Raw genomic sequence first — 25,000 nt, forward strand, 5'->3', positions numbered from 1 at the left:
CATGTGTGTCACTCACTGTCATGAGTGGGCGGATGTCGATTGATGCTTACCAAGAGTATTGTCCTCGGCCATGCTAATCAGGTCGTCACTGTGTAGGATTGTTTTCAGTTGACCAGTACAATCGATGTGAGAAAATGAGACAGGCACAATAAAAAACAGAGAGAAAGAAAAGGAAAACTAATTAGAATCCTGATAACATTTGTTTTCTCGCCACTTTCACTTTCCCCTTTTGAAGGAAAGAATTCATCCCTTCCAAGACTCATGATAAGGTGGAAAGGGGAATGAGGAGCAGCGTACTAGCCACACCAGAGGCACACACAGAGAGAGACGATAAAGTAACAAAGACAGAGTGAAACACCTTTCTCCTTTTCCCTGCATCCTGGCCCCGTGCACAATGGATGGATCCTTGCTCGATTCCTTGCGATTCTGCTTGCTCACTACTTTCGTACACAAATGGCGAAAGCCAGAAGTACACTTGGAACTACGCTTTCACACCAAGGCAGAGCCAGAAGAAGCCGCGCAATTGCGTCGAGCGTACGGGCACACCACCAACCATCACACAAACACACACTACAGGGAGGACATCCTCTCTCTCCCTCTCTCTCTCTCTCGGTACACTGGTCCACTGGCACTGGGAGCCCCAAAAAGCCTCTGCTTCGACACGGATTCACCAACCACTCGATGGAGGCGGCAGTCTTTTTCCCTACTGCACCACCGACACTAGCTAACAGCGGGCGTCTTCCCTTCCCAAAACTTGCACTCGCACAATGGACAACACAGAATGGTGCAGAACACAACAGCAGAGAAATTTGAAGAAGGGATTTTCGTGGAAAAGCGGATAAGCTATCAGAAGGAACTGCCAAGCTGCCAAGCTGCCAAGCTACATAGCCTGCTGCTCGCGACAATCGAACCTGGTTTGGTGGTTGCTGGTTTGACGTACGGCAGTTTGCGAGAACAGCCAGACAGGAGAGCGCTTGAGAGCGCGAGAGAGCGGGCGAGCGAGTGAAAGTCTAGCGCAACCACAGAGCAAGGAGCAGAGGAAAGCCATCGAGCGTGAGAAAATGAGTGCGGAAATTCTTACGCCGAAGGATGAGTTTTCTTCTCTCTACGACTGAAGAGGGAACACAGAGGAAGGAAAACACGCGTACGGTGAGAGGGAAATTGAGCCAAAAAATAGAGACTGAGAGACGCGTGTGAAGAAAACAAAGAAAGCGCTGCTCGTAGTAGTAGAATCCTCCCTCATCGTAGTAGACGTTGAAACGAGAAAAAAGGGGATAAACGAGGCGCCTCCATCGTTAGCTTTATCGCTCTCTTCTTCCCGCACTGCACTGTGGGAGAGGGGGGGGGGGGGAGGTTCGCTTTTGGGCTGCTGGAAATCCACCCACATTGCGTCTCATCATTAAAAAAAAACCAACCACCCCTACCCTGCCCTGCCCTGCCAATGCACCACCGTAATCAATAATTGTACGAGATGATGACACCCGCTTATAGACAGGCGTCCGATTGATTGCACATCTCACATTGCACCTGTGCCCCGGGTGTGTGGGTGTGTGTTTCGAGGCTAGCCACTTGCCACTTGCAGTAATTACCTTATTTCTAAGCAGTCTACATCGTAGTCGAGCTTATTCATGATGGGAGCCGTTTTGAAGATGGAAGCTTTCGCTGAAGGTGTGTGAGCTCCGGTGAGGAACCCAGCAGCAGCAGCAGCAGCAGCAACACGAGGCCTAGGAAATCACTTTGACACACGGAACAGACCGACCAAGCAGACCGATCGGGTGCCGTGTTGTTGATGAGGAACACTGTATTGTCAACGGAGCACCAGGACCACCAGGACCACCGTAGGAGGGTCCTACGAAACACGCTCCCGGATGTGATTGTGGCCACGCACGGTTCCTACCGTGAGTTTTGTGTTTGTGGCCACCCCCGTTACTGCTACTACTACTACTACTACTACTACTAGTGCCTGCCTGGTTGGCTGGCTGGTTGGCTGGCTTTGGGCGCCTGGGCGCCCTGGACACAACACGCCTTGGTTACGCCTGGGTGTGCGCGGGTGCCCACCACACGCCGTCGTCTCTAGTGCAAAGCGAGAGTGTGGCAGAGAGAGGAGTATTCCTCGACGTCCTCGGTGCGCACTGTGTCACAGCCTCTCTCTATCTTTTGCTTGCTTTCTCTCGCTCTTTGCTCTCCGTATGCACTACGAAGGATGCACACGACTCATCAAAACACTGAAAACACTAATGCCACGGACACCACAGACACTCCACAACAACAACAACCTTTTGACCGATTCTAAACACAAACTATGCTCTCACTACCACCCACTCGCACGCACACTTGTTTGCTTCTGTTATCCGTTATCCTAGCACCACCGCAACAGCAGGATACGAATTGACTGACGACGACGACGACGACGTTACGCCGGAGTACTTTGTATACGAAACGGGAATACAGCCGCAGGCTTTACTGACTCACTGCGGGTGGGGAGGCCAGATAATTCGGAAATTTGCGACGGGTTTTTTTTTTATTGCCCTCCGGCGTGCATCAACTCGCAACAATGGAGCCTCCACCGCAAACACTCGCCACACAGACACGCGTACAAAGCAAACGCGCCCGGAAACAAAACAAAAAGTGTCAAACCGTCGCTTTCGCCGACCACTTTTGAATCACCAACTGAGTCAGACCGGGAAGCTGATGAGAAAGTCGGATCGCCAACCGACCAAACATAAGCGACGAGCCACACTGGATGCCGACCGCTACAAGGGGAATCCTCGAGTATCTGCGGCGATGGAATGGCGACACCAGCCCGAGAGTAAGTTGATAAAAGCCCGAATCACACTCGCGACTTCGTTTTTGTAGGCGTTTGGCGTGATGTGGATGTGTGACGGCGCCGCCCGGACTTGTTCCTGAGCCCAGAGAGCCGATGTTTACTGCGCGACGGTGCGTAACTGAATGTGCGGTGCGCGTGCTGCTGATGCGACTGCGACGATCGTGAGCGCAACCCGACAGCGCAACGAGATAGCAACGCGCGCAGGGTGCCGCGAGGGTGCCGAGGATGGCGGTACCGGTCCGGGGACCGCCGGCAATCTGGAATAAACACTTTGCACACTCAGACAACCATAGGATGCCGATGTTGTCGTCGTCGTCGTCGTCGTTGTTGTCGTTGTTGATCGGATCGGCGGGGAAGAGACCTCGCCATGCTGACGACAGCCGAGCAGGCCAGACGGCGGCAGCGGCGGACAGACAGATAGGCAGATCGTCCGGCCGTCGTCGTTGACATCGTCGTCTTTTACAGTGCGTCCTGTATTTAGTAGCGAGGAGTTTTATGTGGTTTAAACTGGCGTAGGATCAGTAACTCCTAGGGCAGGATAAGCTTCAAAATTATATCAGGAATCAGGTCTGGGAGAATGTGGTGCCAGGTTAATTATGAAGATTAAATATGCTAGTGCTCTACAAGCGGTGCAAAAAGCGCAATTCTATTATCGAATATGGATTCGTTTTTATGCTTTTTACATTTCATATTTAGTTCTGATGTCCTGCAAATTAAATCTCAAGAAGACAGTTTATAAATGTGATAAACAGCATTTACTTTCATTCACAGCAGTGGGCTTCGCCAATGGTATCGTTTTATTTTATCACTCCTTCCTTCCATCCTTCCAAGTCTTCCTTGTGTTCATTAATTAATTTTATTAATTTTGATAACCAATAATTTTCAAGCGCACAGTAGCCTGTAGTTAGTCAGTATCTAATAATTGCAAAATAGTCAACAAGTGGGAAATGAACTGAATAGTATTTATTGTGATTTGTTGAACCGAAGATGCTTGGAAGGAAGAGGCCACGCGATCCTTTCGAGCCTTTCCCTTTTGAAAGATCTTTCTTGAGGATTCCTAATAAATTTGATTTTACTTATCCACTTATCTACTAATAGCTGACTACTAGATCAATATTAAAAGCCCAGAAATTATAGATTCAAAGTCGGTTTTAAGCAAATTTGAAAAATGGAACCGCTCTGTCGGATGTCAAGTGCACACGTTTTCCGATACGATGGGCCGTTCCGTTCGCGCAATTCTCGCGACCTACCTTGGGATGGGGGGCAGCCTGGGGGGCCGTACAGCTGGTCGGAAGGTGGTACTCGATCTCGGCACGTGAAACGAACGATTGATGATGATGTGTGTGTCGCTAAACCGCCAGCGTACTCGTGCTCGGTTAATACTTTCACGTTTCAATGTTTGCATCACTCTGTCTCTCTCTCTGTCCCTCTCTCTCTCCCTCTCTCTCTCTGCCTCTCTCTCTCTCTCTCTCTCTTTCTCTCTCTCGATGCAACGGCCTGCATTACGATCGGTGGGATTTAAGAATTAAACCCACCGCACCGCGATTAGAATCACTCCCGGGGCACCCCCCAAAAGCGCCGAAGTCAAACGAGACACGCGGCTTTGAAGTGGATAAAGCGAGATACTGTGGGGAATCCGCACGGGGGGTGGGTTACGGATTTTCTTCTGGTGATTAGCAAACATTCCGCCTCCATTCCATTTTTCAGTTGCGGTTAGTTAGTCGTTAATTGTGTGTAGTTTCCAGTTGAGATTAACGATCCGTTTGTTGGCAGAACGTAGGCGTTGCAGATTAGTCAATCAGTCTGTCTGTCCGCCAGGGAATCGAAAGCGTGAAACGGATCGAAATAAAATGCTCGAGTGCTGCGATTGGTCATCAAGGAATTTAAAAAAAAAATGATCAAACATCGATTTTCAGATTGCAATTTGAAGGTGCCAGAACTCACGTAGAGACGCCACGGAGAGAGAGAGATGTCTCTTCGATTAGCATTATCTATTCCTGGGCGCATGTACACGAGCCCATAAGCTTCAGCGATCATGATTGCAAACTCACTGGACCCAAGCCCAACCGCGACCCTCTGTTTATCGGAACGTGCGATTTGCGGACACAGAACCGGGTACCCGGTGTCGATGCGAGCCTAATACCGAATCGAACGGAAAAAAACAAACACACAAACCGGAGAACCAGGCAGATTGCAGTCGCGAGGAACCCCCCGGGGGTGCACCGTATCGAATCGAGGCAACTTTGTAGACAGGGCTAGCATTGAGGGCGAGTCAAATGCGAGGTGACGAGGCACTGGCACTCCTGCCACCTTACGGACAGTCCACAGAAGATTGCATGGACTGAGTTTAGTGAAGCGCACGACACGGGGCGCACGTTGCCTTGAATCGATCAAATCCGAGTATTGTGCAATCGGCGGCACTAAACGGCAACGGCCACCGCACCGCACCAGATCGTTGGCCACGGAAAGGGGGTTCTGAGCCAGCAGAGCAAAGCAAAGCCACACTTTTGCCACTTTCCTTTTCCTTTTCCTCCAACTTCTCCGTTCTACCTTCTCGCCCGTGTTTACTGTCGGACATTTCGGGCCGCGGTGAGCTTTGTGGCGTATCCTTGAGCTAGAAATTGCCTTTAATCGGGTTCGCCGTCTGCCACCGGTGGTCGGGTGTCACTCCGAACCGTTTAACGACTCGAAATCGTTGTTACACACAGACCACCGAGCTGGCTGGCTGGCCGTGTAGAATCTGAATTCGATTCTGTCGCGCCCCCAAAAGTGGTCTCGGCGCGGCTAATGGATTAATAAGCTTTCGTTCGAGCGTTTGCAAAGTCCTCGGACTCGACTCGACTCCGCAATCTGACGGCGCTAATGAACTCGTCGGCACAATTTGGCAAAACAAAGCGAATGAACTCCGCGTGAAAACATTAGACATCCTGGGCTAGGAGTTGCGTATTGGAACTGGGCAAGAGCCCTTGACGCTGAGGTATTGTGACAGTGCGGCCACTTTCTAATGAAGTAATATTGTGAAACACCGAGTGCCACAGAGGCCAGAACCAGAGGGCTGAGTTGTCAACTTAATGGCAGCGACTGGAGCGATCGTCGTCGGTTTGCCAGAACCGTCCACGCATGCACACTTTATGATGGGTCCCCCCGAGGGGGCGAGCCGCGGCTAGCATCATTATCGGTTCCCGGGTACTTCCTCCCTCACTCACTCTCGTACGCTCTCTTTCTCTCTCTCGCTGTGTGTATCGCTTTTCCGGTCAATTGCATTCTGAGTGTCGCTTCCAGGGAAGAACCGCTCTGTGTGCGGCTATATGACACGCCATCGAGTATCATCATCATCATCATAGCCTTTTGCATGCCCGTTAGTTGCCGTTCGGATGCCCGGGAATGCCCTGTAGGCGCTCGCATAGTCGTCGTGGTCATCGCTGCCGCACGTGTGCCGTATGGTTTTCGAAAAGCAATTATCGCCGTAAATTGTGAATGTCCGGTGTGCGGCCAAACGATCCACCATCATCAACGATCGTCAACGTTCTGGGACGACCAGTGTTCTAGCGTGCTGGTGCTTATTGGAAAAACCGTTTGGAAAGCGTTGGGAGCAGCATTTGAATCGACAACAGGACAGGAAGATATGGCGCATTAAATCACCAAACACCGAAATCTGTCCGATTCACCGATCGGCAGGCACGTTCCAGGCTCTCGTGGATCGCGCTGCTGCTCATAATGCGCGTTGGCGTTGGCCGCGGAACGTGTTTTCGGGCGCCCCCTTTTCGAGGGTGATTGTTTCGCATGCGGCGCTCGCGGCAAAACGGCAAAGGTTGACAACGGAAGCAAAAAGGGGGGAACTTTCTTGCCCCATGCGACGGACGATTGCCTCCTCGATAGGGGAAGCCAAAAATTCACCAATACACAACGCCAGTCGGCCACTATGTGCAATGGCGGCCCACGCACGCACGTGCAAGTCCGAAATTTAACTTCAAAAAAACTTCATTCGAAATGCATGACACATCCGATAAGCCCGGGGCCTGACGATCATGACGATGACGATGATGATGGCCATGATATTTCGTGCGATCGAGCGGTTGTTTATATGGAAGGTGGTCTGGAAGGCCCGCTGGTGGTGGGGGTCAACACAATAATCAAATTGGAATCAGTTTTGAGCGAATGCATGCGCAGCGGCAGCAGCAGCAGCAGCAGCAGCTGTGGCGTCGCGAATGACTTTGCACACAAGCCTGCCTGCTTGCCTGCTTGCCTGCTGGTCCGTCCTTCGCGTCGTAATCGATGACGCCTGCAGGGGTGGCAGTCGCTTCATGTGACAGCGATCATTATCATTGAATGAGGAGGTCCAGAGCAGGCAAGCTTTATCAGAGGGAACCCGCACGGGGGGAAGGCACTGTTATGACCAGCAACAACAGCAACAGTCGCTGAATAGCACTGGCTGTATAGCGAAGAAATGGCCACAACAGTTACGGATAACCGGACGACGACGACGTCGACGACGACGACTCCGCCGAGTGTTCGCCTGATTGCAACAATGAATAGGCGCGAGCTGGCGTTAAGATATGGTCGAGCGATCGATCCATCGATACGATTCTTGAATTCGCGTGATATTTTGCGGTGGTTTTTTTTTCTCATTCTTTGTTTGTCTCGTTTCGTCTCGTTTGGGTTTAGGTAAACGGCCAAATAATGGCGCGAGAAAGTTGCGATAAAGCGCCAGCGACTTCGCTATCAGGGAAGGGAAGGGAAAGGTGGTAATATGACGCGACGGGAGCTCACGCGCACGCCGTGGTGGCTGTGACATACTAGCAGATAAGCAATAAATATTCATTACTGTGGCCATTGTAGGAAATTAATAATAAGCCTTTACGATGCGATCGAGGGTGTCCTGGCATTGGTTTCGTTCGGTTTCTTACGCGGTATTGCATCAGCTTTTGGGTGTTGAGGATCATGTGCTGCCCTCAAAAGGATATGAAGTCCTTTAGGTACATCGGGACACTGCAAGGTACTGTAATTATTTATTTATCATTTCAATTATGGTATGCTTGTCACTAGCTTTGGGACTTGTATAGAAGCAATGGAATTGGGACAAGGACATGACCGCAATGAGTGCAGCACACACGAAATTCTAAGCTTTACCAGTCTAGGTGACACTCAAAGTTTAGTTGATAGTAGTCCCAGGTAGTATCAGTTAGTTAACCTTAACACATCCTCTGCCTTCTGCTGTAAAGCCTCTCCTGACTAGAACACATTCTAACTACTCGTCAATGCCAAAGTGAAACCGATTTGTCGTGCCAATCCAATTAGCACCGCTCTTTGTTTTAAGTCTCGATCGCAAACGGAAACGCTCCAATCCAAATATTATTGAAACGCGACAAAACATCAATAAATAGGTTAACATGTTGGTTCAAATAAATTATGCTGCCGCTAGGTACCATGGACTACACTCGTGCGCGCTCACTGCTCATAAAAAACACTTCATTAGTCAGTCGTCAGTCGTCATCGATCGGTTGCCGATCGTCTGCTCCGAAGTAGTCACCGAGTCTAGCGCGGTTCGGTCGCGATCGCGCAAAAATGGAGAACATCCGAACCGAAAAAAAAAAACCAACCGACGATCGCGAACACGGTCCTGGATGGCACACTAATCACACATACACTCTCACACTCACAGACCTCCCCCGGTGGGGGGTGGTAGTGGAGGCCGCGAATTGTGATTTTTTTTCTTTTTCTTCTTCCTTCGTCTCAATCCACCTTGACGCCGTCCTGCAACATGCTGCGCGCAGAAAAAACGAGTTTACATTCACCGCCAGCGTGAGCACGGCCGGGAATTACCAACCCGTACGATCTGATGCGATCCGATGCGATCGTACGCCGAAATCCGCGTGGCGCGAGGACGATCCCCAAGTTTGCTCGGCTCGTCGACGATGCTCGCGGTGACGGTGACGGTGATCATCATTCAGAAGAAGGAGGAGGGAAAAGAATCGAAGGGGGTAAGGGGGGGGGGGGGGGAGTTAAAAACAATATCTTCGTAGCGCCTAACGTGCGATCAGGCGCGCGCTCGTGCTCGCCTGATCGCTGCTAACGTTCGAACGTGGTTGGTTGCCTTCGAGCGCCATGAATCGACATTATGGACGCGCACGCGATCACCTCCGTGGCGGCGCGTAAACATACACATCATGGCCACCGTGGTGCCAGCAGCAACAACAACAACAACAACAACAACATCAGCAGTAGCCTCGCCAAACCACTAAAACGGACACCGCGCGCAGTGACACGCCGAAAATTGATAAGAATCACCGTCGATCTGCCGATGGCGATCCGCCGCCGTTTACTAAGATCCGCGAGGACCGCGAGGAGCCCGTGAAACCACCGCCTGCTACGACCCTAGAACACAAATATGTGTCAATGTGTCAGAAAGGTTGGAGTGAGATAGAACAACTAAAATTTCATAACAGCCATGATACAGAGAGAACAGGACTTAGGAGCAGCATCGAGACGAGAAATAAGAAAAAGTGATTCGAAGAGAAGCGGTCGATGGTGAGAAGACCGCGCCGCGTTGACAGAACGGAATGATGAACGCCATCGTCGTCGTCATCGACATGACGGTGATCTTGACTTACTACGTCGTCCTAAGACCGCTCCGCTCGGCGAGAGCGAGCCACACCAATCCTAAGCACCGTTTTGCGCTCCGGTATGGTATGATCATGTTTTGAAGTCTCCCTTCCCCCCCGCCGGGCGAGTGAGCGGCCGATTGCGGGGGGCCGGCTTTCAAGTTCAAGTGTAAAAGAAGTATAATTGGAACGCGTCGACCGTGGGGAGAGCCCCCCACCGAGGAGCACAGCTCCTTCTCCGTCACGACAGCTAGACAAGTTCGAAAGGTTAGCCCGAAAAGGGGGGGCGGAGGGAGGTGGCGAAACTGTCAGTAGTGTGTAGCAGTTGCGCCGTGGCCGTGGCCTTGGGGCGACCGTTAAAATTATTATATCTGGATCACGAAGGTCGCTTTTGCTTCTTTTATTTATTTTCCTTTATGCTTTTGGTTGTATTGGTTTGTGGAGGGGCGAATGGCTGGATTTACCCGGGCTGGACTGGTTGGTTGGCCGGCCGGTCTAACCTTCAGCACCATCAGCTTCGGTTGATCAAGGCAAGATCGAGGAGTCCTTTAATGTGTCGCCGAAAAGGGTTTTTCCCACCCCTCAATCCGGCGCCCATGTCAATCCAGTTGTTTTCGTTGTCGTTGTTGCTGTTGCTCTGTTTGTTGGTCACCTTTTTTGATTACAAAAATCCGTTCAGATCGGATTCGATCGATTGCACTTCTCGTTTGAACTAAGCCGCTGTGGTAACAGTCCGCACGCGCCCGCTACCCCCGCTTGTGCTATCGTTGAAGTCGTTTTGGCGTACAGCCAACGGGGACGGAACAGGACGGGGTAAATGGTGATGGCGGAAATTCAAAATGGAATCACATTAGCCTTTCCGAGGAACGCGCATGTGCTGGCTAATGGGATGGCTATTAGCACCCCGTCCCGTTCCGTGCCGAATTGACAGTGTGGTGCGACCTGTGACGATTCTCTGATGTCTGATTCCCGCGTTAAATTCGCTGCTGGCGAAATGACGAACCAACCTCTAAGGGCCAGCAGACAATATACAGAGCTTTCAATATCGAGTGACTCACCTGTTTGGCCTCGCAGGGCCGCTGGTGAGTGCGAAAAGACCCCTCGAGAACGGTCGATTAATGATTGCGCGCTATATCGGTAACCTTTGCTTGACCGGATGTACGCACCGAGCCCCGCCGGGGGGCACCGCATTGGCACTCTCGATCTGATCAGTTGCCGTGGATCCTCCACGCCAGCGTCCAACGTCGATCGCCGTGTCCTTACGGCCAGTTCGTTCATGGAGACACTTCCAATCCAATCCAATCCAAACCAATGGGCCACGAGTAGGTCGCACAACGCGACACCCGTTTGACCCTTTTGACTGCTGCTGTTGTTGTACCTGGTGTTGACCTAGGGACTTCAGGGCGAAAGGGACCATGGGAGAAGAGGGTGTGAAGGATTGATAAATGGAGTCTTTTTGTTGTTGTGTCGCGCGCGCGCACGCCCGCCCGCCCGCCCGTGCCCGCCCGGTCATAACCGGTCGCTACCTCCCGAAACTAGTACGAAGGGGACCAGTTTTGCATCGCGATCTTGTCGGTCTTGTCGATAGCGACAGCGCTGATGCAATTGCTAGCCAGCCCAATTAGCATTATCGTTACTGTTTACGGTTACGGGTTTTATCCGTTCGTAAGAACATTACCAGATGCAAAGAAAGGTGATCGGTGATCAAAAACCAACGATCCGATGATCAGTGGTACAACATGCTACTGCCTACTGTCTTGGAGCTTTCAATCAAAAGTGGGAAAGTTTGAATCAACAAAAGATCGTTAAAATCAACAAAAGAACGTTGTTCCGGTCAGGGCGATACCATAAATCCGTGGTAAGGCTGGTACCTCGCAATCGATTCACACCTTTAGTGGTGGGAGTCCGTGGCCGCGTCTTCCGAGAGACACGCGTGTGCACCTCACGTAACGTCATCGCGAGCCCTCTACTCAATTATAGACTTCGCATGGAGGAGGTGTACACGAGTACATGAGATTCCGCGTAGCGCCGGCTACCGTGTGGCCATGTTTTGCACACGTGCGTGTCCGGCTCCGAGGGGGGCTGGGCAGGGTTGGGTATTGGGTTTGCGGATTTTTATTCGCCAATACACAAACACAGGCACGCACCACTGGCGGCAGCAGCAGCAGCAGCAGCAGCAGCAGCACGGCACCAGCATACATACCGATTTCGCTCTCGATCTCCGCTCGGTGCGTTCGTTTGTTCATTAATGTTCCGCTGACCTAAATACACCTATTATTCGTTGACCCCGGTTTGGCTGATCACGCTTTGGTGGATGGAATTCTCGGGGTGGGGGGGGGGGGGGGGGGAGGTGGCGGCAGTAGGCGCACGTTGCCGCCGCGGGGCACCGATCGACAGTGCGCAGCGCTCGTGTAACGATCGTGCGTGCGTTTGGTGGTGTGCGGGTACTGCGTGTGTTTCGCTGGCATGTGTTGCGTGCACATTTTCTTTTGCTTCTGCCAACCACCCATCAACCCTTCCGATTAACCACCGATCGAACAATCGACTGCTGCAGCAGTAACGGCAGCGGAACAAGTTCGTGCATATCCTAGACAGGCAGTAGGCAACAAGCAGACGAAGAGAACAGTGAAACCTTCACCAGCGAATAATATTAAAAAATGAAGAACTGACATTCATACTAGATCTGAATTAGAACGACCAATATCTCACAATTCTAGAACTAACCAGAACAACCAGATCCTTTAACCGGTTCACTGCAGACCATGACTCTTCTCTCAGATGAGTTTTAACTTGGTGACGACAGTCGCAGATGACTAATTAACAACGACGAAAAGTCACCTCTTATCTTATTTTCTTATTATTTGGCATGGTGCCTTCTTAGTCATAGCAAATTTTCTGTGTTCTTAGTGAAGTCATCAAAATTTGTCGTAGATATGAAATGCATTGATCAGCACAATATAGAGAATTGTACCGTACCAGCGATAAACGGTCATTGTCCTTCTCTAGAATTTCTCATAACCTCTCGTTAATGAAGCCCTAACTTAACGAGGATGACCTAAAGAAAAATTACAGATAAATTTAAGAAAAATACTATTACAAAAAAAAAGAATTACCTAGCACCTGGCATCCCGCGAGGTTCGACTGTACCTGCGTGCCTGCACTTGTTCCGCGCGCGCGCTAAGTACACAACCGAGCACACACATGAGTTTCGCGATGTTGGTGGTGGTCATGGTTACCATGCTGGATGCATGCCGTATGACCGACAGAGAGTGAGAGAGAGGCAGGCAGGGAGCGAACGTCGGCCGCGAGGGGTTTGGGGTGATTCCCCGCAGAAAATCTGACCTTTTCGGTAGAATAATAAATAATCAAAACCAAGAAGTTATGATGACGCGATGTGACGATTACTGCAGCGTATCGACCGAAAGGCCGAATGTTCCAGGCGGAAGGTGGCTGGAGCTGGGTTGCTCGAAGGGCGCAAAACAAGATCACGCAGCATCAGCACCAGCAGGCCCTCTACATTGCCGTAGTTGCTAACTGAAGCACAATAAAGAAAGCAAGTAGTATACCCGGTCGTGGAAAAGGATAACGAGTTTTGCTGCGTACGATCGCACAGAGTGTCCTGCGTATGGTGATGGATGGATCGATGGGTGGTGGTCCAATTCTCGACCAGGTCAACAGATCTGCAGCGAACGGGGGGCATAAAGGGCGAAATTAATTTACATACCGTGACCATACCGGTCACCAGCAGCGACACCTCCACCGATCAGTCGCGCCAGTTGCTACTGCCACAGCTCTTGCTATTTGATATCTCCAGCGGATCTACTGGTGGCGCACTGGTGCGATAACTTCTTCACTGTCAGCCCTGCGTCAAACTCAGCGTTCGCTTCCTCCCCCTTTATTTTTTTCTGTTTGGGTTTTGGCCTCGAACGGGGCTTTAATCAAACAATATTATGCAAGTTCCCCATCACCCCAAAGCATGGCGCTTCAATCTTCCTTCTCTTCACACGTGCTGCCAGTAGCAGCCGGAGCAGCAACAACAGCAGCAATGGCATTGTAATAATGTCACCAGTCGCTTATCTCGTCAGTGGGGTGGTGGGGGCAGTTTTAACACTTTTTTTTTAAATGACTTTTCCACGCTGGACTCTGAGGTTTTTGCGCCTCCATAGCGTGTAGTCGTTGGACTAGGTAATGGGGAACACACAATGCTGTCCATCCCGGAGGATTGCTGGGTATTATGATAAGCGTTCAGCGTTATCATACTTCTTTTTTGCTGCGTCGTTCTTTTTTACCACGCATTCAAATTCAATGATGACACAGAATTACCGACACCTCGGTCACCGAAATGGTTCAAGCGAAACCGCAAATGAAAGGGCCTCGAATGAAGAACGAGCAAGTAGCATTGTCATCACGGTTGAAAGCTTTTGCGGTATATTTGAGTAACGTTGAGTGATTGGAAAATGAAGATCGAGAACATTCTCGAGAAGCACAACACAATCAAGTTGGAAAATGTAGCTTGCTTTGATGCGTCAGTTCCTTCAACAGGCAAACCGACTGTTGCTAAAACAATAAACCAATTTCTCTTATCACATAACGCCCCAATAAACGCGTTCTAATGAATGAATAACCAAATATTACTGTTAATGCACATACATTGCGATAAAGTATCGCCTTCGACAAGCAAAACAAGTAACAACCTTTATGGACCACTGATTGATTGATTGCTTGATTATTTGCTGAGACGTGTATAACTGTTTATTCGATTCGGCAAATAACATGCGCCTAATTGAAACGATGCATCGATTTGTTTGCAAAACATAACGATTAGCTACAAGCTAACGATCGCATGCTCCAATGGGAGTATTTTGCCCGAAACGAAAACATGTGTAATGCGATGTACCCACAACAATAAACACGTTTCTCCGCCCCGACGGGGTGTGACTCACTCGGAGGGGTAGTTGTTTTTTTGGAAAGTAAAAATTTTCCATCGCAACACCTTCAGTTGATTTGGCTAATTCAACGCTTTAATGATGATAACGTGCCGGCGTCAGGTCGAGCCGGGGCCCGAGATTTACAATGCACGGAGCGTGAAACATAAAACCTTGCATTTTACAAGCCGTACAGCGATGACACCAACTGACCGACGAGCACGAGTAGAATGTCGTAATACGCAACGGCCGCCGGACTCGTGTATGCGGCTGCGGGCAGACCGCTCTCTGTGATTTCCATTTATCACCGCAATCACCGCCGTGGCCGCTAGAGCAGCAGTAAATGTCACCAAGCCGGCATCAATTGCGGTGCTTCGATGCTTTCTTTGAAATCCGCACACAACGTTTAACATGCCACATTCCTGCAGGTGTTCTGTTTGAAATGGGCTTCGATTGGAAATTTCTAACAGGTCACCAGCATACCATGAGTCATGCACCGCATAACTACCGCCGTACCGTCTAATTGATCGTCGATCGTCGCCCCGCACGCCATTCGTTTGTTCTTGTAAAACAAGGGGACGCGTTCTGGTTCTGGCCCCAGTGTGTCATCATTCTTTCTTTCTTTCTTGCCGCAATCAACGATATAGCTCACCACACCACCATGCTGTTGGCCGTGGACAGGAGAAACCGATGTTTTGCGCTGAATCATGGAATGCGTCTGCGATAGTGAATCATAACTGCAACCATGGTTCTCGGTTAACTGGCTATCAAACAGCTTATTTTGTGCACAATCATCATTAGAATTAATTCTGGTTGTTGCAGTAATGAAGTAATCCATTATTTTTTTGGGGCGTCTAGTGATGAATGCTTGCTTCTTTGGCCTTTTTGTATATTTGACTGTATTCATAATGTTCTTAGTGGGTTTTTGAGTTCCGTTAGTTCTAAAAGATTTCATTTTTTTATTTTTTTCAAAAGTAATCATAACTGAATATTACTATAAATTGTTTGTCATTCATTTAAAGAGCCGCGCCATAAGATTTAAAGAACCTTCCGAACTAGTGCCACCGAAAAAAAAAACCATCAACGCAGGAATGCTTTCAGCAACTGCGGACAATTACATCCACCTCGAGATCTTCCCCGGAGGGTGCTTGTTTGTTGTTTTACAAAATTGGCATGCACGTTTCCTCACGATCTAGTTTTCCGCCGCAAACGAATACCGCATGACAATAACAGCAGCGGCACCAGTGAACGATGGATGTGCGAACTCTGGCCTGGGCCCGAGCTCCAACCGCCCTGTCCTCTGGCGGAATGGTGCTCCACACGCCCGGACCGCATGGTAGAACGTGAAGCAATCGGCATTCCTCTCGCCAGCTCCGCTCGTGCCTGCCTGGTGCAAGAAGTGTATGTGCGCTCGCTATGGTAATTTCGTGTGTCAACATCTCATCGTTGATAAGCGATTCCCGCACTCCCGCAGAAGAAAAAAAGGGTGACACCACCGGCCACAGATACACGCATGCTGACGGCGGGGGGAAAGACCTTCGCCACCACGATCTCGGACGCATATCCCGCGAGGCGAATGATGGTGGTGCTGGATGGTGTCACCGTAGGATGCAGCAATCGCCCTCGAGAAGGAGGAGGTGAAGGAGGCCCTCGAACATTATCACGATCTTCAAAATTGATGAACACCGGGCTACACGGATTGCTGCGAGGGAGGGCGAGGTGTGAAGTGTGGTGTGGAAAATGAGTTAAACAAATACCCACTCGAGGGAGGCAGGCGGAGACCTCCACCGAAGACGGTGAGCTGACCGCTAATTTAAAGATAACATTTTCTTATTTGAACCTAATTTGCTGCTCCAGCAGTGAATGGCAGAACAAGGCCACGGTGCTGTTGCACTGCATCGGTGAAGAGTTGTTTTAATTATTGACGATAGCGGTAACATCGAGCGTGGAGAATATAGGAGATCATATTCTGGATGCAAGCATTGAACAACGGTTGCTGACGCAAGTTAAATGCGGATCTTATGATATTTTCTAATCCCAATAATAGAACCGTGGCTGATATCGTCATGATGACCACAAACGTCGAGCTAGAAGTCCTGAATCGAATTCGGCGCTATGTCGCCAAAGGCGATATCACATTGCATCGAATGCATCTCGCAAACATCGCCGGAAACCGGACGCACGGAACTTTGAAGATCTTGAACAGGATGCGACGAAAAGAAGGCGCAAAAAATAAGGGAACAGCCCAAACAATCGTCGGATGTTGGTTGATCGTGGAAATGATATTGAGCGTATTTGAAAATACGTTACGACATCAACACTCCGCCGAGGAATGAATGAATACCATACCCCCGATCAAACTATACGCGAAACAAACAGCCAGTGATGGTTGGTTCCTGTTAGAAGGTGGAAATGCCAGGGAACCGGTAGGGGCCGCATTAGCGTTTTTGTACGATTTTCCACCTTTTTTCTCTTCAATAGACAAGACGCTATCCCCCAACCGCCACCCTGGGCATGACACTTGAGCCATTAGACAGATTGGACATTGATTAGCGACCATTTTTCCCATCGTTTGTCGCGCACGTGAGGTCGCCGTCGTCGTCGTCGTCGTCGAATGGTATGCTAAATTTGCAAACCTCACCCCACACCGCCCTGTTGCACGTCTGATGTGCCCTTTTCGGGGTCATCTAGCCAGTGCTGTGCCATTGCGGTGTACGAGGTGTACGGGGCGCACGGCGTCAATCTAGATTTTCATTCATATCCAGCAGCCAGAACAGGCGGAAACGGGAACGCCATCGACGACAGCTTTTCCACATTCGCTTTGTGGCGTTGTTGTTTGTTTAGCTGCAAATTGCTGCTTCCGTGCGTGCCTCCCCTACCCTCCCCCATGGACAGAACGGTGCTGGAACGTGGTCAGAAAGCGAAAACCGAATGACTGCTGGTGGTGGTGGTGGTGGTGGCACGTGGTTAGAAAACCGACGTTTTTCCGACTGGAAACAGGAAGGAGGCATACAACACGCTGGCACATAACGACGTCGATGACGATTGGTGGAAAACGGAAGGCAGCGAGGAGGGGGCACCTGCCTGCCCGCCAAGGTTTGCCACCCGTGACGCGCCCACCACGGAGACATCATAAATACGTTACACGGAAATCGGAAATTTACTACGCACGGTGCACCATACCAAGGCGAGCCCTTGGGCTTGGGAAAAGCGGTGACACGCCTCCCCTTTGCCATAGTGACCCGCCAAGGGATGGTGATGATGGCGAACACGACGGAAAAACGCACCGGTTGGGGATGGGGAAGTAATGAATAACCCTGCGTTCCGTGTGGCGTAGATTTATTGCCCGCAAGTTTCCGAACGTGATTTCTGTGGCAATCGACTACAGGTGCTCGGGGTCCGGTGGGGATCACTTTGGAACAGCGAGAACCGATTGAGTAACAGAACGGATAATTGAAGAACACAAATCATTTTCCTTTACATCGAACAATATGTATACCATTTAAGAGCGGTTCTCCCTGTCTCTCTATCGCTCTCCTTTTATTATTATTTCCTGTTGCCTTCCTCAAACGAGCACACGATGAGTGAGTACGATAAGGTAAGGTTCGTAACGTTCAACATCCATTTTAGCTATCGATAGGTTTTTCATGTTCTAGATACATAGGTATGTGTTTTGTGTATGTGTTCTTGTGGTAAGTTCGCCATTAGCGTTCGATTTTTCCATTTAGCTAACGTGCTCCAAACGCGATCACCCTTTCACAAATTTGGGCTATCCAGGTAGCGATCGTGTGTTGGAAGGAACCAACCAATTCCTTCAGAATAGATCGACTAATCATTAGACTAATAGACTCGGGGAACAAACGGAAACCTTGGTTAACTATTGCCGATCAATATACTCTATTGAATTAAAGAACAGTTGCTTAGCTAGCAGCATCCTCCCGCCTCGTCGTCATCGTCATCGTCGACGACGACAACACCAGACACCGAAAACGCGCGCCCCGTCACTGGGTTTGTCATTGGGCTAGCTCATCCACAAAGTCGTCATAAAACCGCTTGGCGCATGAAACCCATCTGTTCAAACAATCACTTGGTTTGTGCGCTGGTTGGTTAAGGTTCGGCTTAAACGCTTCCTCTACTACCGCTACGCTACTACGGACGCGTTTGGTGCATTATCGCGTGTAGAAAACCTTGTAGTAGAGCGTCTTTGGACGCCACAAGCTGTACGAGTTATCAAACTTGAGCAAATACGTGCCCTCGCCCGGGTAGGTGTGCGAACCGGCGTACACCTCCTGGTGACACTCGCGCCGATAGATTGGTATAATGATCGAGATGGGGTTGCGCGGTCCGAGCGATCGGTTGCTACCACTGCTCACCAGCTGACTACCGGGTGATGGACCACACTCGAGATCTTCGGCACATATTACTTCTGTAAGAGAGGGTACGGTGATTAAGAGCTGGTAGCTAGGCATGCAAGGGCACCGTACCGTCACACAACGTACCTTCATCTTCCTCTATCGTATCATCATCTTCGTCGCTCTCGCTTATGTGTACTGACACCTCGGTGGTCGGCGGTTTGCCCCACTCGAAGTACACGCCAAATCCGATGTCGTAATTATCCGTCGCAAACTCCCAGAACAAACAGGAGCCACCTTCATGGGTTGGTACTTTCACCTGTAAACGATTCGGTTAGTCACATTAGCATCACGTAACGTACGATTCCGGAAGTACATGTCCTACCGTCACGGTATCACCGTGATTAACGCGGATCACCCCATCGCCTTTACCGGCCATCACTTCCTGTTTGAACAGTTTAATGTCTGCCTTAGTCCACATGTTGGCTGGGCTGATGACTGCGTAATCTGCAATGCCAGATTCGATAAGAATGTTAAGAATGTCGTGAAAGGGGACTGCGTAAAACGAATCCTCGCCTACCTCCAGAATCGTTGTCACTGTCACACTGTTCTTTGAACTCGAATTGACTGTTTTCTTTCATGTTGGCGTTTGTGAACATTCCCGGTTCCGTCGCTGTCCCACTGCCGGCCAGTGCGGAATCGTCCTTCTCCTCATTCGTTCCGTCACCTTCGCCCTTCGATCGTGCGTAATTCGTTGCAACCTGTGCCTGCAGTTGCTGCATGTACTGATGGTAGTGTTCGTTTTGCAGCTGCCGAATCAACACGGCTTGCTGCTCGGGGTTGCCGGGAAACTGAATCTCGGCGTACTCCTTGAACTGGTGGTAGGTCTGTTGGTTCAACGCATCCTGCAGCTGACGTCGTTGCACCTCCTCACGGTTCTTTTCGTCCTCGATCCGTTGCAGCTCTGCCAACCGCACCTTTTCGGCTGCCTGTGCTTCGTTTCGTTGAATTTGCTCCTGCTCAGCCTGTCGCAGCTTCTCTTCCTTGTCCTTCTTAATTGCCTCCACGTACGGTTTAAAGAGCGGGCACAGTCGATCGAGCAGGTCGATGAATCCTTCCATCGCCTGCAGTTTCGTGATGGTGCCGAGCTGCTGCCAGGCTATTCTTCGATCCTTCCCAATCACATCAAACATTCCCAGCGGCGGAGCTTTCGAGAGATCGAGCGCACCATGGGCTGCCTGTTGCGTGAACGCCACCAGCTGGAGAAGAGATTAGCGTTGTTAAAGTACGTTTTCCTTGGACACTGACTGGCGCCCCGTGCTATACCCACCTTCAGGTTATCCTCATAGCTCAGGTGGATAGCTTTTCCGGACTTTTCTGTGGAAATGAAGGGTTGGGTTGAGAAACTGCTACACGAAGCAGACAGCAGCGGGTCGCATACCTTTATAGAAGCTGCAGGCCAATTTGTACAGATCCTTGAGCGGCAGGTTCCATTTCAATACTTTGCTGTTATCACCCGCAGAATCCCCCTCCGTCAAGGAAAGGTCTTTGAGGGAGAGGTCGATGTTATCCGGACTTATCATTCTCGAATGCTCAGCAACGCGCTAATACCCTGACACTAAAACCACTTCCGTACACTCGCGGGACCGGCCGCAAAACCAGCCAATCGTTCTGTCCAACAAATTCGAAGGTGGTTAAAATTTTACACGTACTCCAGAATCGCGCAGCGGAGAACGGTTCTAACACTTGCCCCCCTCCTTTTCCGTTTTTCCCTCCCACTTTATGGTGTCATCCACCCAGCCAGCTGTCAAATTTTTGTTGATTTCGTGTCAGTTGTGGGAAAATGTCTTTCGAAGGGGGTTTCCTTGAATATCGTGGAAATCAATCACTAATTAAACCACTAACGTGTTGGAAAATTTACCCTCCAATGTAATTTAGTGGCGCATATTTTCCATTCTTCGAAGGAATCCGAAAAATAATTCTGACCGAGTGTCTACACGTAGAGCGCCCGTGGTTCCGGTGATCCTGTGGGCTGTGGTGTTGTTCAAAAGATCTCTTTCCGTATTTCTACGCTGCCTGGATATTTCTCCTCAAAAATGAGCGAAAAGAAGCAACCATCTCCATCCACCGGCACAGAGCAGGCCGCTTCCAGCTCTGCTAAACCAGCCCTAGTTCTTATCACCGATCCGAAAATCGTTACGAAAGCCAGCGAGCTACTGCAACCGATCGGAACGGATGTGGTCGAGAAGAATTTGACCACCGTGCTAACGGCGGTGAAACAAGTGGACCATACGTGCGATTTTAAAGGCTGCAAACAGAAAACCAACCTCGTCGGTAGTGACTGTGGCTACTGCAAGGAACGATTCTGCTTCAAACACAGCCTCCCGGAAATACACGGATGCGGTGAGGCGGCCAAGCGCAAAGAACGCGAACAGTTCCTGCATCCGATGACCGGCAAAGCCCGCAATGAGCAGCATGAAAAACAGAAAGCACAAACGCGCCTTAACCAGAAGCTGAAGCAGATGTCCCTCGAACGGAAACAGAAACCTACCGGAGGTGGCTCTAGCGGAACCGGAGCGACTCGAGGTGGAAGAAAACGAACCAATCCCTAAGTTAGCCATCGAGGAAGGTTCTTGCGATCGTTATTGTACCATTTCGAAAAATCATTATTTATTACGTTTCTTAAGTGTAAGACGACAGAGCGTGTGCACTGTTTTGGGAGCTCCAGCAATAAATCCACGCACATCTGGTCAGTTCGTAGTGGTTGATGTTGATTCTTTCGCTCTCTAGCAAAGCATCCTCACAGGAGGAACCGAAAAGGGTTGGGGATGGGCTGATTTGCATTGCCGGTTGAGCTCTTACGGGACATAGTTGGGATTTTTCCTCAAAATACAGAATCCCTCCATGATGGGGGTTAGCGAAATGTACTCCTCGGTGGCCAGCTCGGCTCGTTCACCCATCGCCAGCAGGACGGGAGTGGTGTGCGTCTGGAAGCCGGTGATGGTTTTCGGTTTACCTGCTTGACCCACCACATCGACAGCCTGTGAACGGACGAGAGAAATGCATTAAGCAGATGCTCTTGGGCTTGAGGATTCCATCAGTAGCAATTGAAACTTACCATTCCCACGCGAACGGGCACAGGGCACGAGTTGAGGTCTTCTGTGAAGGTGATCAGCATGCGGGGCTGCATGGCGGTCGTGAGGGTGTACAACAGATAGTGAGACTTTCCAAGAATGACTGAAAAAGAAAATACAATTGATCATCTTAGTTTGCTGTTTGAACAGTTCCCCACCTCCCACCCCATACTTACTGTTTTTAACATCCAGGAAGGAAACGAGAGCGGCCATGAGACCAGCAACAGCCACCGGGCTCATCAGCTGGCGATCGCTGTGATACGGGCTGATGGTGAACGTGCCCTTGCCCAGATGGGTCAGTCCTTGGGCGATGCGTACCATGAACAGATTGTTCGGATCCTTCGCATGGTACTGTGCCAGCTGGCGAAGCATCGATGCCAGTCGAGCATTGTTGGTGCCCGCTCCAACCAGTCCCATCGCAAAGATGGCATTGTGTGCCACCTCGGCATCGCTGTCATGCGAGAACTTGCTCAGTGTATCGAGAATATTCAGCTTCGGGTTCGACACGGAGATCAGCCCCAGTGCCAGCGGTACTGCACGCCGAATACAGGGCTCACAGTAACGGAGCAGATTACCGAACGACCGGAATGCCATCTCGGCACCAATCTCTTCGCCCATCGCAATCAACGCAATACCAAGCACGGCCACCGCTTGGCAACCGGACAGATCTTTCTCCTTATCCTCCTTTTCCTTTCCGGAATCTTTCTGATCTTTCTTGCTGGCTGGCTCCTCCCCGGACGAAGCGGCCGGTTCGTAGTGCTCCGAACAGAGATGCAACAGTTGCTGGATCTTCAGCACGTTGCCGGTACCGGCGTACGCACAGATCTCCACCATTGTGGTCGCCATCGAGCGGAACGGTTCGTCAACGACCTCCAGAGCGGCCGTCACTGCCTCGACGGCTTCCTGCCGGCCAAGGTACACCAGTCCCAGCCCAAGCGGCAGGAAGCGTGCGTAAGTGTCCTTCAGATCGGCCTCACTACGCTCCATAATGATCTGCAGCAACACCTCCGTCACTTCGCTGTTACAAGATCCGACTGCGATCATACCAAGGGAAAGGGCCGCAATGCCCATGACTTCCATCGTCGTGCCGGTGCGCCGTTCCGAACTGAACACCGAGCCAATCAGCTCCAGCACCACCGAACGGTTCGAACCAGCATAGGCCAACCCAAGACCGAGGATCGCACCGATGCGCATCGTGCTGTTCTGATGCAGCACATAGTCGGACAGAAGAGCCAGCGCCGGATCGACCTCGTTCCGGACGCCACAGTTCACGATACCGCAAGCAAGCAGAGCACCCGATTTGATGTAATCCTCGTTCGAGTAGAGATACTTGTCGATCGGAGTGAGACCACCATCCACATCCCACAGCAGGATCAGACCGAGCGACGCAGTGGCGCTCAACATTCCGTGCTCCTTGTTCTTGTACAGCCACTTGTTGCCATCCTCCATCAGCAGCTTATCCTGTCCGAAGCCAGCGTTGACGAAACCATTCACGAAACTGGCGGCAAGGTTCTGGCGGGCCGAATCAATCTGCGACCCAAACGGAACGCGTGAATTATCCAGATGCGATTTGTACACATCTTCCGGCGTTTTCGGCTCCATGATGTCGAGCTCACGGGCCAAGTTGAGGAAGTGATGATTCAGATGCGAATTCGACATGATCTCCACGAGATCGTCATAGTCGTTGCTGCCCTCCGGCAGCTCCAGGAAGATCTGCTGACGACCGAGCATGAAAGCGAGCTGCTTCTGCACCGCGGTGTCCCCGCACGACATAAAGATCTCCTTGATCAGCTCCGTATCGTTGATCATCATCGCCAGGCGCATGGCTTGGGTGTGTTGCTTGAACTTGCGCGACAGATTCAGGGCGCATTTGAGCAGACTAATGTTCTCCGGCTCGGCCACATACGGAACGCAGCTCTGCAGGTACAGACAGACGCGCGGATACGCACTCTCGTCCACGTAGTTCTCCAGCAGATCGAGCCGCTCGATCTCCATCAGCAGATCGCAAGCCTCGGCCTCCGCATTGTGCGCCATGTTGTACGGTATGATCTGGTGGATCAGCTCAATCAACCGGTTCTTGAACAGATTGTCCGTGGATTCCGGCCAATTGGAGGCAATTTCCCCGGACAGATGGCGCACGTACTCGTGACCCCATTCGCCGATGTTCTCAGTGCTGTTGTCACTCAGCAGACGGTACACGAGACACTCCTTGCCGGTGCCCATCGTCATCGCCAGCACGGAGATGATTTCGGCGCACAGCTTCAGCGTATCGACGTCCTTCAGCTTGGCCGTCATCTTCTTATGGATTTCCTTCATCGTCTCGTAGTGCTGCCGCATAAACTTGAGCGGTTTCGGCACCGACGTCATCGAGGTGGTCGAAGCCCGGATCAGGTTCGCCATGGACTCCAGCGACGGCCGGTACAGCTCCGCATCTGACTCCTGGAGCCGCTCGACGAGCATGTTGAGCTCATCCTGCAGCTGCTTGTCCTCATCGGACTGTCGGGCGGGAACGGGGAGAGAATTAAAAGGTTGTTTTCATTGTCCTCACACAAGAAACACGATAAACGAAACGCCGAAAGCACAGAATGACGAGGCAAGTTTACGCAAGGATACTACGCCATCCGGTGCACTTACCAGTTCCGTTTTCTCCTCGTCCTTATCCTTGCCCTTTGTTTTCACGACGGGCTCTTCGACTTTCTCGTTTGTGGACATTTTGCACGAACGCTAGGAAACCTTTTGCACAACGAAATCCAAGAAATTTATGCCGAGTTAGCGAGCGGACGATGATTTGTTGAAACTCGTCGGGCTGTCAAAAATGGAGGTTACCCATGCAGCCGTTCACGAGCGCGATTTCACAGCTTCAAGCGGTGTTTGCATACCGTATCTGAGAGAAAAAAGGGGTTAATTGAGACTCGTAGCTCCTCATTTAGTTCTTGGAGATAGATTTTCAACAGAGAGCTTAATGTCTAATCACATATCGTCCAAGGAAACGTTCTAAAATTCCAATCATCCTCCAAATTTTGGTGTAGAAGAATTGAACTGTGGACTGTTGAACAGTTTTAATCAGCCGCCGGAAGGCCAAAATTTGTTTACTTTCTGGGCGGCTGTGTGTTTTCCTCTAATATTGGTCGTTTTAATCGGAAAAACACAAGTATTTTCA

At 50.6% G+C, this 25,000-nt stretch overlaps 5 protein-coding genes across 8 annotated transcripts in view; 2 read left to right on the plus strand and 3 right to left on the minus strand.

The window, feature by feature from the left end:
- Positions 1-2,921, minus strand: part of LOC126571473 (uncharacterized) — a 16,113-nt gene extending 13,192 nt beyond the window's left edge. For 2 of the 3 annotated variants that reach the window (XM_050230002.1, XM_050230001.1), the window contains exons 1-2: positions 1,590-2,921; positions 51-88 (exon numbers count right to left, since the gene is read on the minus strand). In XM_050230002.1, coding sequence (XP_050085959.1) covers positions 51-88; positions 1,590-1,630 — 79 coding nt within the window. In that variant the 5' untranslated portion in view covers positions 1,631-2,921. Of the gene's footprint in view, positions 1-50; positions 89-358; positions 822-1,589 lie in introns of those variants that run through there. The other variant, XM_050230004.1, reaches the window with a different exon arrangement.
- A 14,903-nt stretch (positions 2,922-17,824) lies between these two features.
- On the minus strand, positions 17,825-20,461 carry LOC126570265 (Golgi resident protein GCP60). Its single transcript, XM_050227883.1, has 6 exons — positions 20,148-20,461; positions 20,037-20,083; positions 19,287-19,965; positions 19,092-19,213; positions 18,854-19,025; positions 17,825-18,780 (listed from the first exon to the last, which is right to left on the minus strand). The coding sequence occupies exons 1-6, from the start codon at positions 20,287-20,289 to the stop codon at positions 18,524-18,526; spliced, it is 1,419 nt and encodes a 472-aa protein (XP_050083840.1). The 5' UTR covers positions 20,290-20,461; the 3' UTR covers positions 17,825-18,523.
- Positions 20,462-20,561: 100 nt separating this feature from the next.
- On the plus strand, positions 20,562-21,466 carry LOC126570268 (DNA-binding protein SMUBP-2). The gene has a single exon (XM_050227891.1). The coding sequence runs from the start codon at positions 20,803-20,805 to the stop codon at positions 21,316-21,318; it is 516 nt and encodes a 171-aa protein (XP_050083848.1). The 5' UTR covers positions 20,562-20,802; the 3' UTR covers positions 21,319-21,466.
- On the minus strand, positions 21,346-24,662 carry LOC126570264 (26S proteasome non-ATPase regulatory subunit 2). The gene is made up of 4 exons (XM_050227882.1): positions 24,475-24,662; positions 22,017-24,336; positions 21,825-21,943; positions 21,346-21,747 (listed from the first exon to the last, which is right to left on the minus strand). Exons 1-4 carry the CDS (start codon positions 24,550-24,552, stop codon positions 21,565-21,567), a joined length of 2,700 nt encoding a protein of 899 aa, XP_050083839.1. The 5' UTR covers positions 24,553-24,662; the 3' UTR covers positions 21,346-21,564.
- A 295-nt stretch (positions 24,663-24,957) lies between these two features.
- LOC126570266 (acyl-CoA:lysophosphatidylglycerol acyltransferase 1-like) overlaps positions 24,958-25,000 on the plus strand; it is a 6,055-nt gene continuing 6,012 nt past the window's right edge. For both annotated transcript variants that reach the window (XM_050227884.1, XM_050227886.1), the window contains exon 1: positions 24,958-25,000. This exon is cut by the window's right edge and continues 479 nt beyond it. The gene's annotated coding sequence lies outside the window, so the exon portion shown is untranslated.

Source organism: Anopheles aquasalis, chromosome 2 (assembly GCF_943734665.1).
Source record: "Anopheles aquasalis chromosome 2, idAnoAquaMG_Q_19, whole genome shotgun sequence".
Classification (NCBI taxonomy): domain Eukaryota; kingdom Metazoa; phylum Arthropoda; class Insecta; order Diptera; family Culicidae; genus Anopheles; species Anopheles aquasalis.

What these genes read in the sequence shown, in the direction of transcription:
- LOC126570265 (XM_050227883.1), bottom strand. Translation starts at nt 20,289, where the DNA reads ATGATAAGTCCGGATAACATCGACCTCTCCCTCAAAGACCTTTCCTTG. An exon ending in GCTATGAGGATAACCTGAAG is followed by an intron (nt 19,966 to 20,036) that starts GTGGGTATAGCA and finishes TCTCTTCTCCAG; the next exon opens with CTGGTGGCGTTCACGCAACA. An exon ending in CAGTGACAACGATTCTGGAG is followed by an intron (nt 19,214 to 19,286) that starts GTAGGCGAGGAT and finishes CTGGCATTGCAG; the next exon opens with ATTACGCAGTCATCAGCCCA.
- LOC126570268 (XM_050227891.1), top strand. Translation starts at nt 20,803, where the DNA reads ATGAGCGAAAAGAAGCAACCATCTCCATCCACCGGCACAGAGCAGGCC.
- LOC126570264 (XM_050227882.1), bottom strand. Translation starts at nt 24,552, where the DNA reads ATGTCCACAAACGAGAAAGTCGAAGAGCCCGTCGTGAAAACAAAGGGC. An exon ending in CTTCCTGGATGTTAAAAACA is followed by an intron (nt 21,944 to 22,016) that starts GTAAGTATGGGG and finishes TTTCTTTTTCAG; the next exon opens with TCATTCTTGGAAAGTCTCAC. An exon ending in TGCCCGTTCGCGTGGGAATG is followed by an intron (nt 21,748 to 21,824) that starts GTAAGTTTCAAT and finishes GTCCGTTCACAG; the next exon opens with GCTGTCGATGTGGTGGGTCA.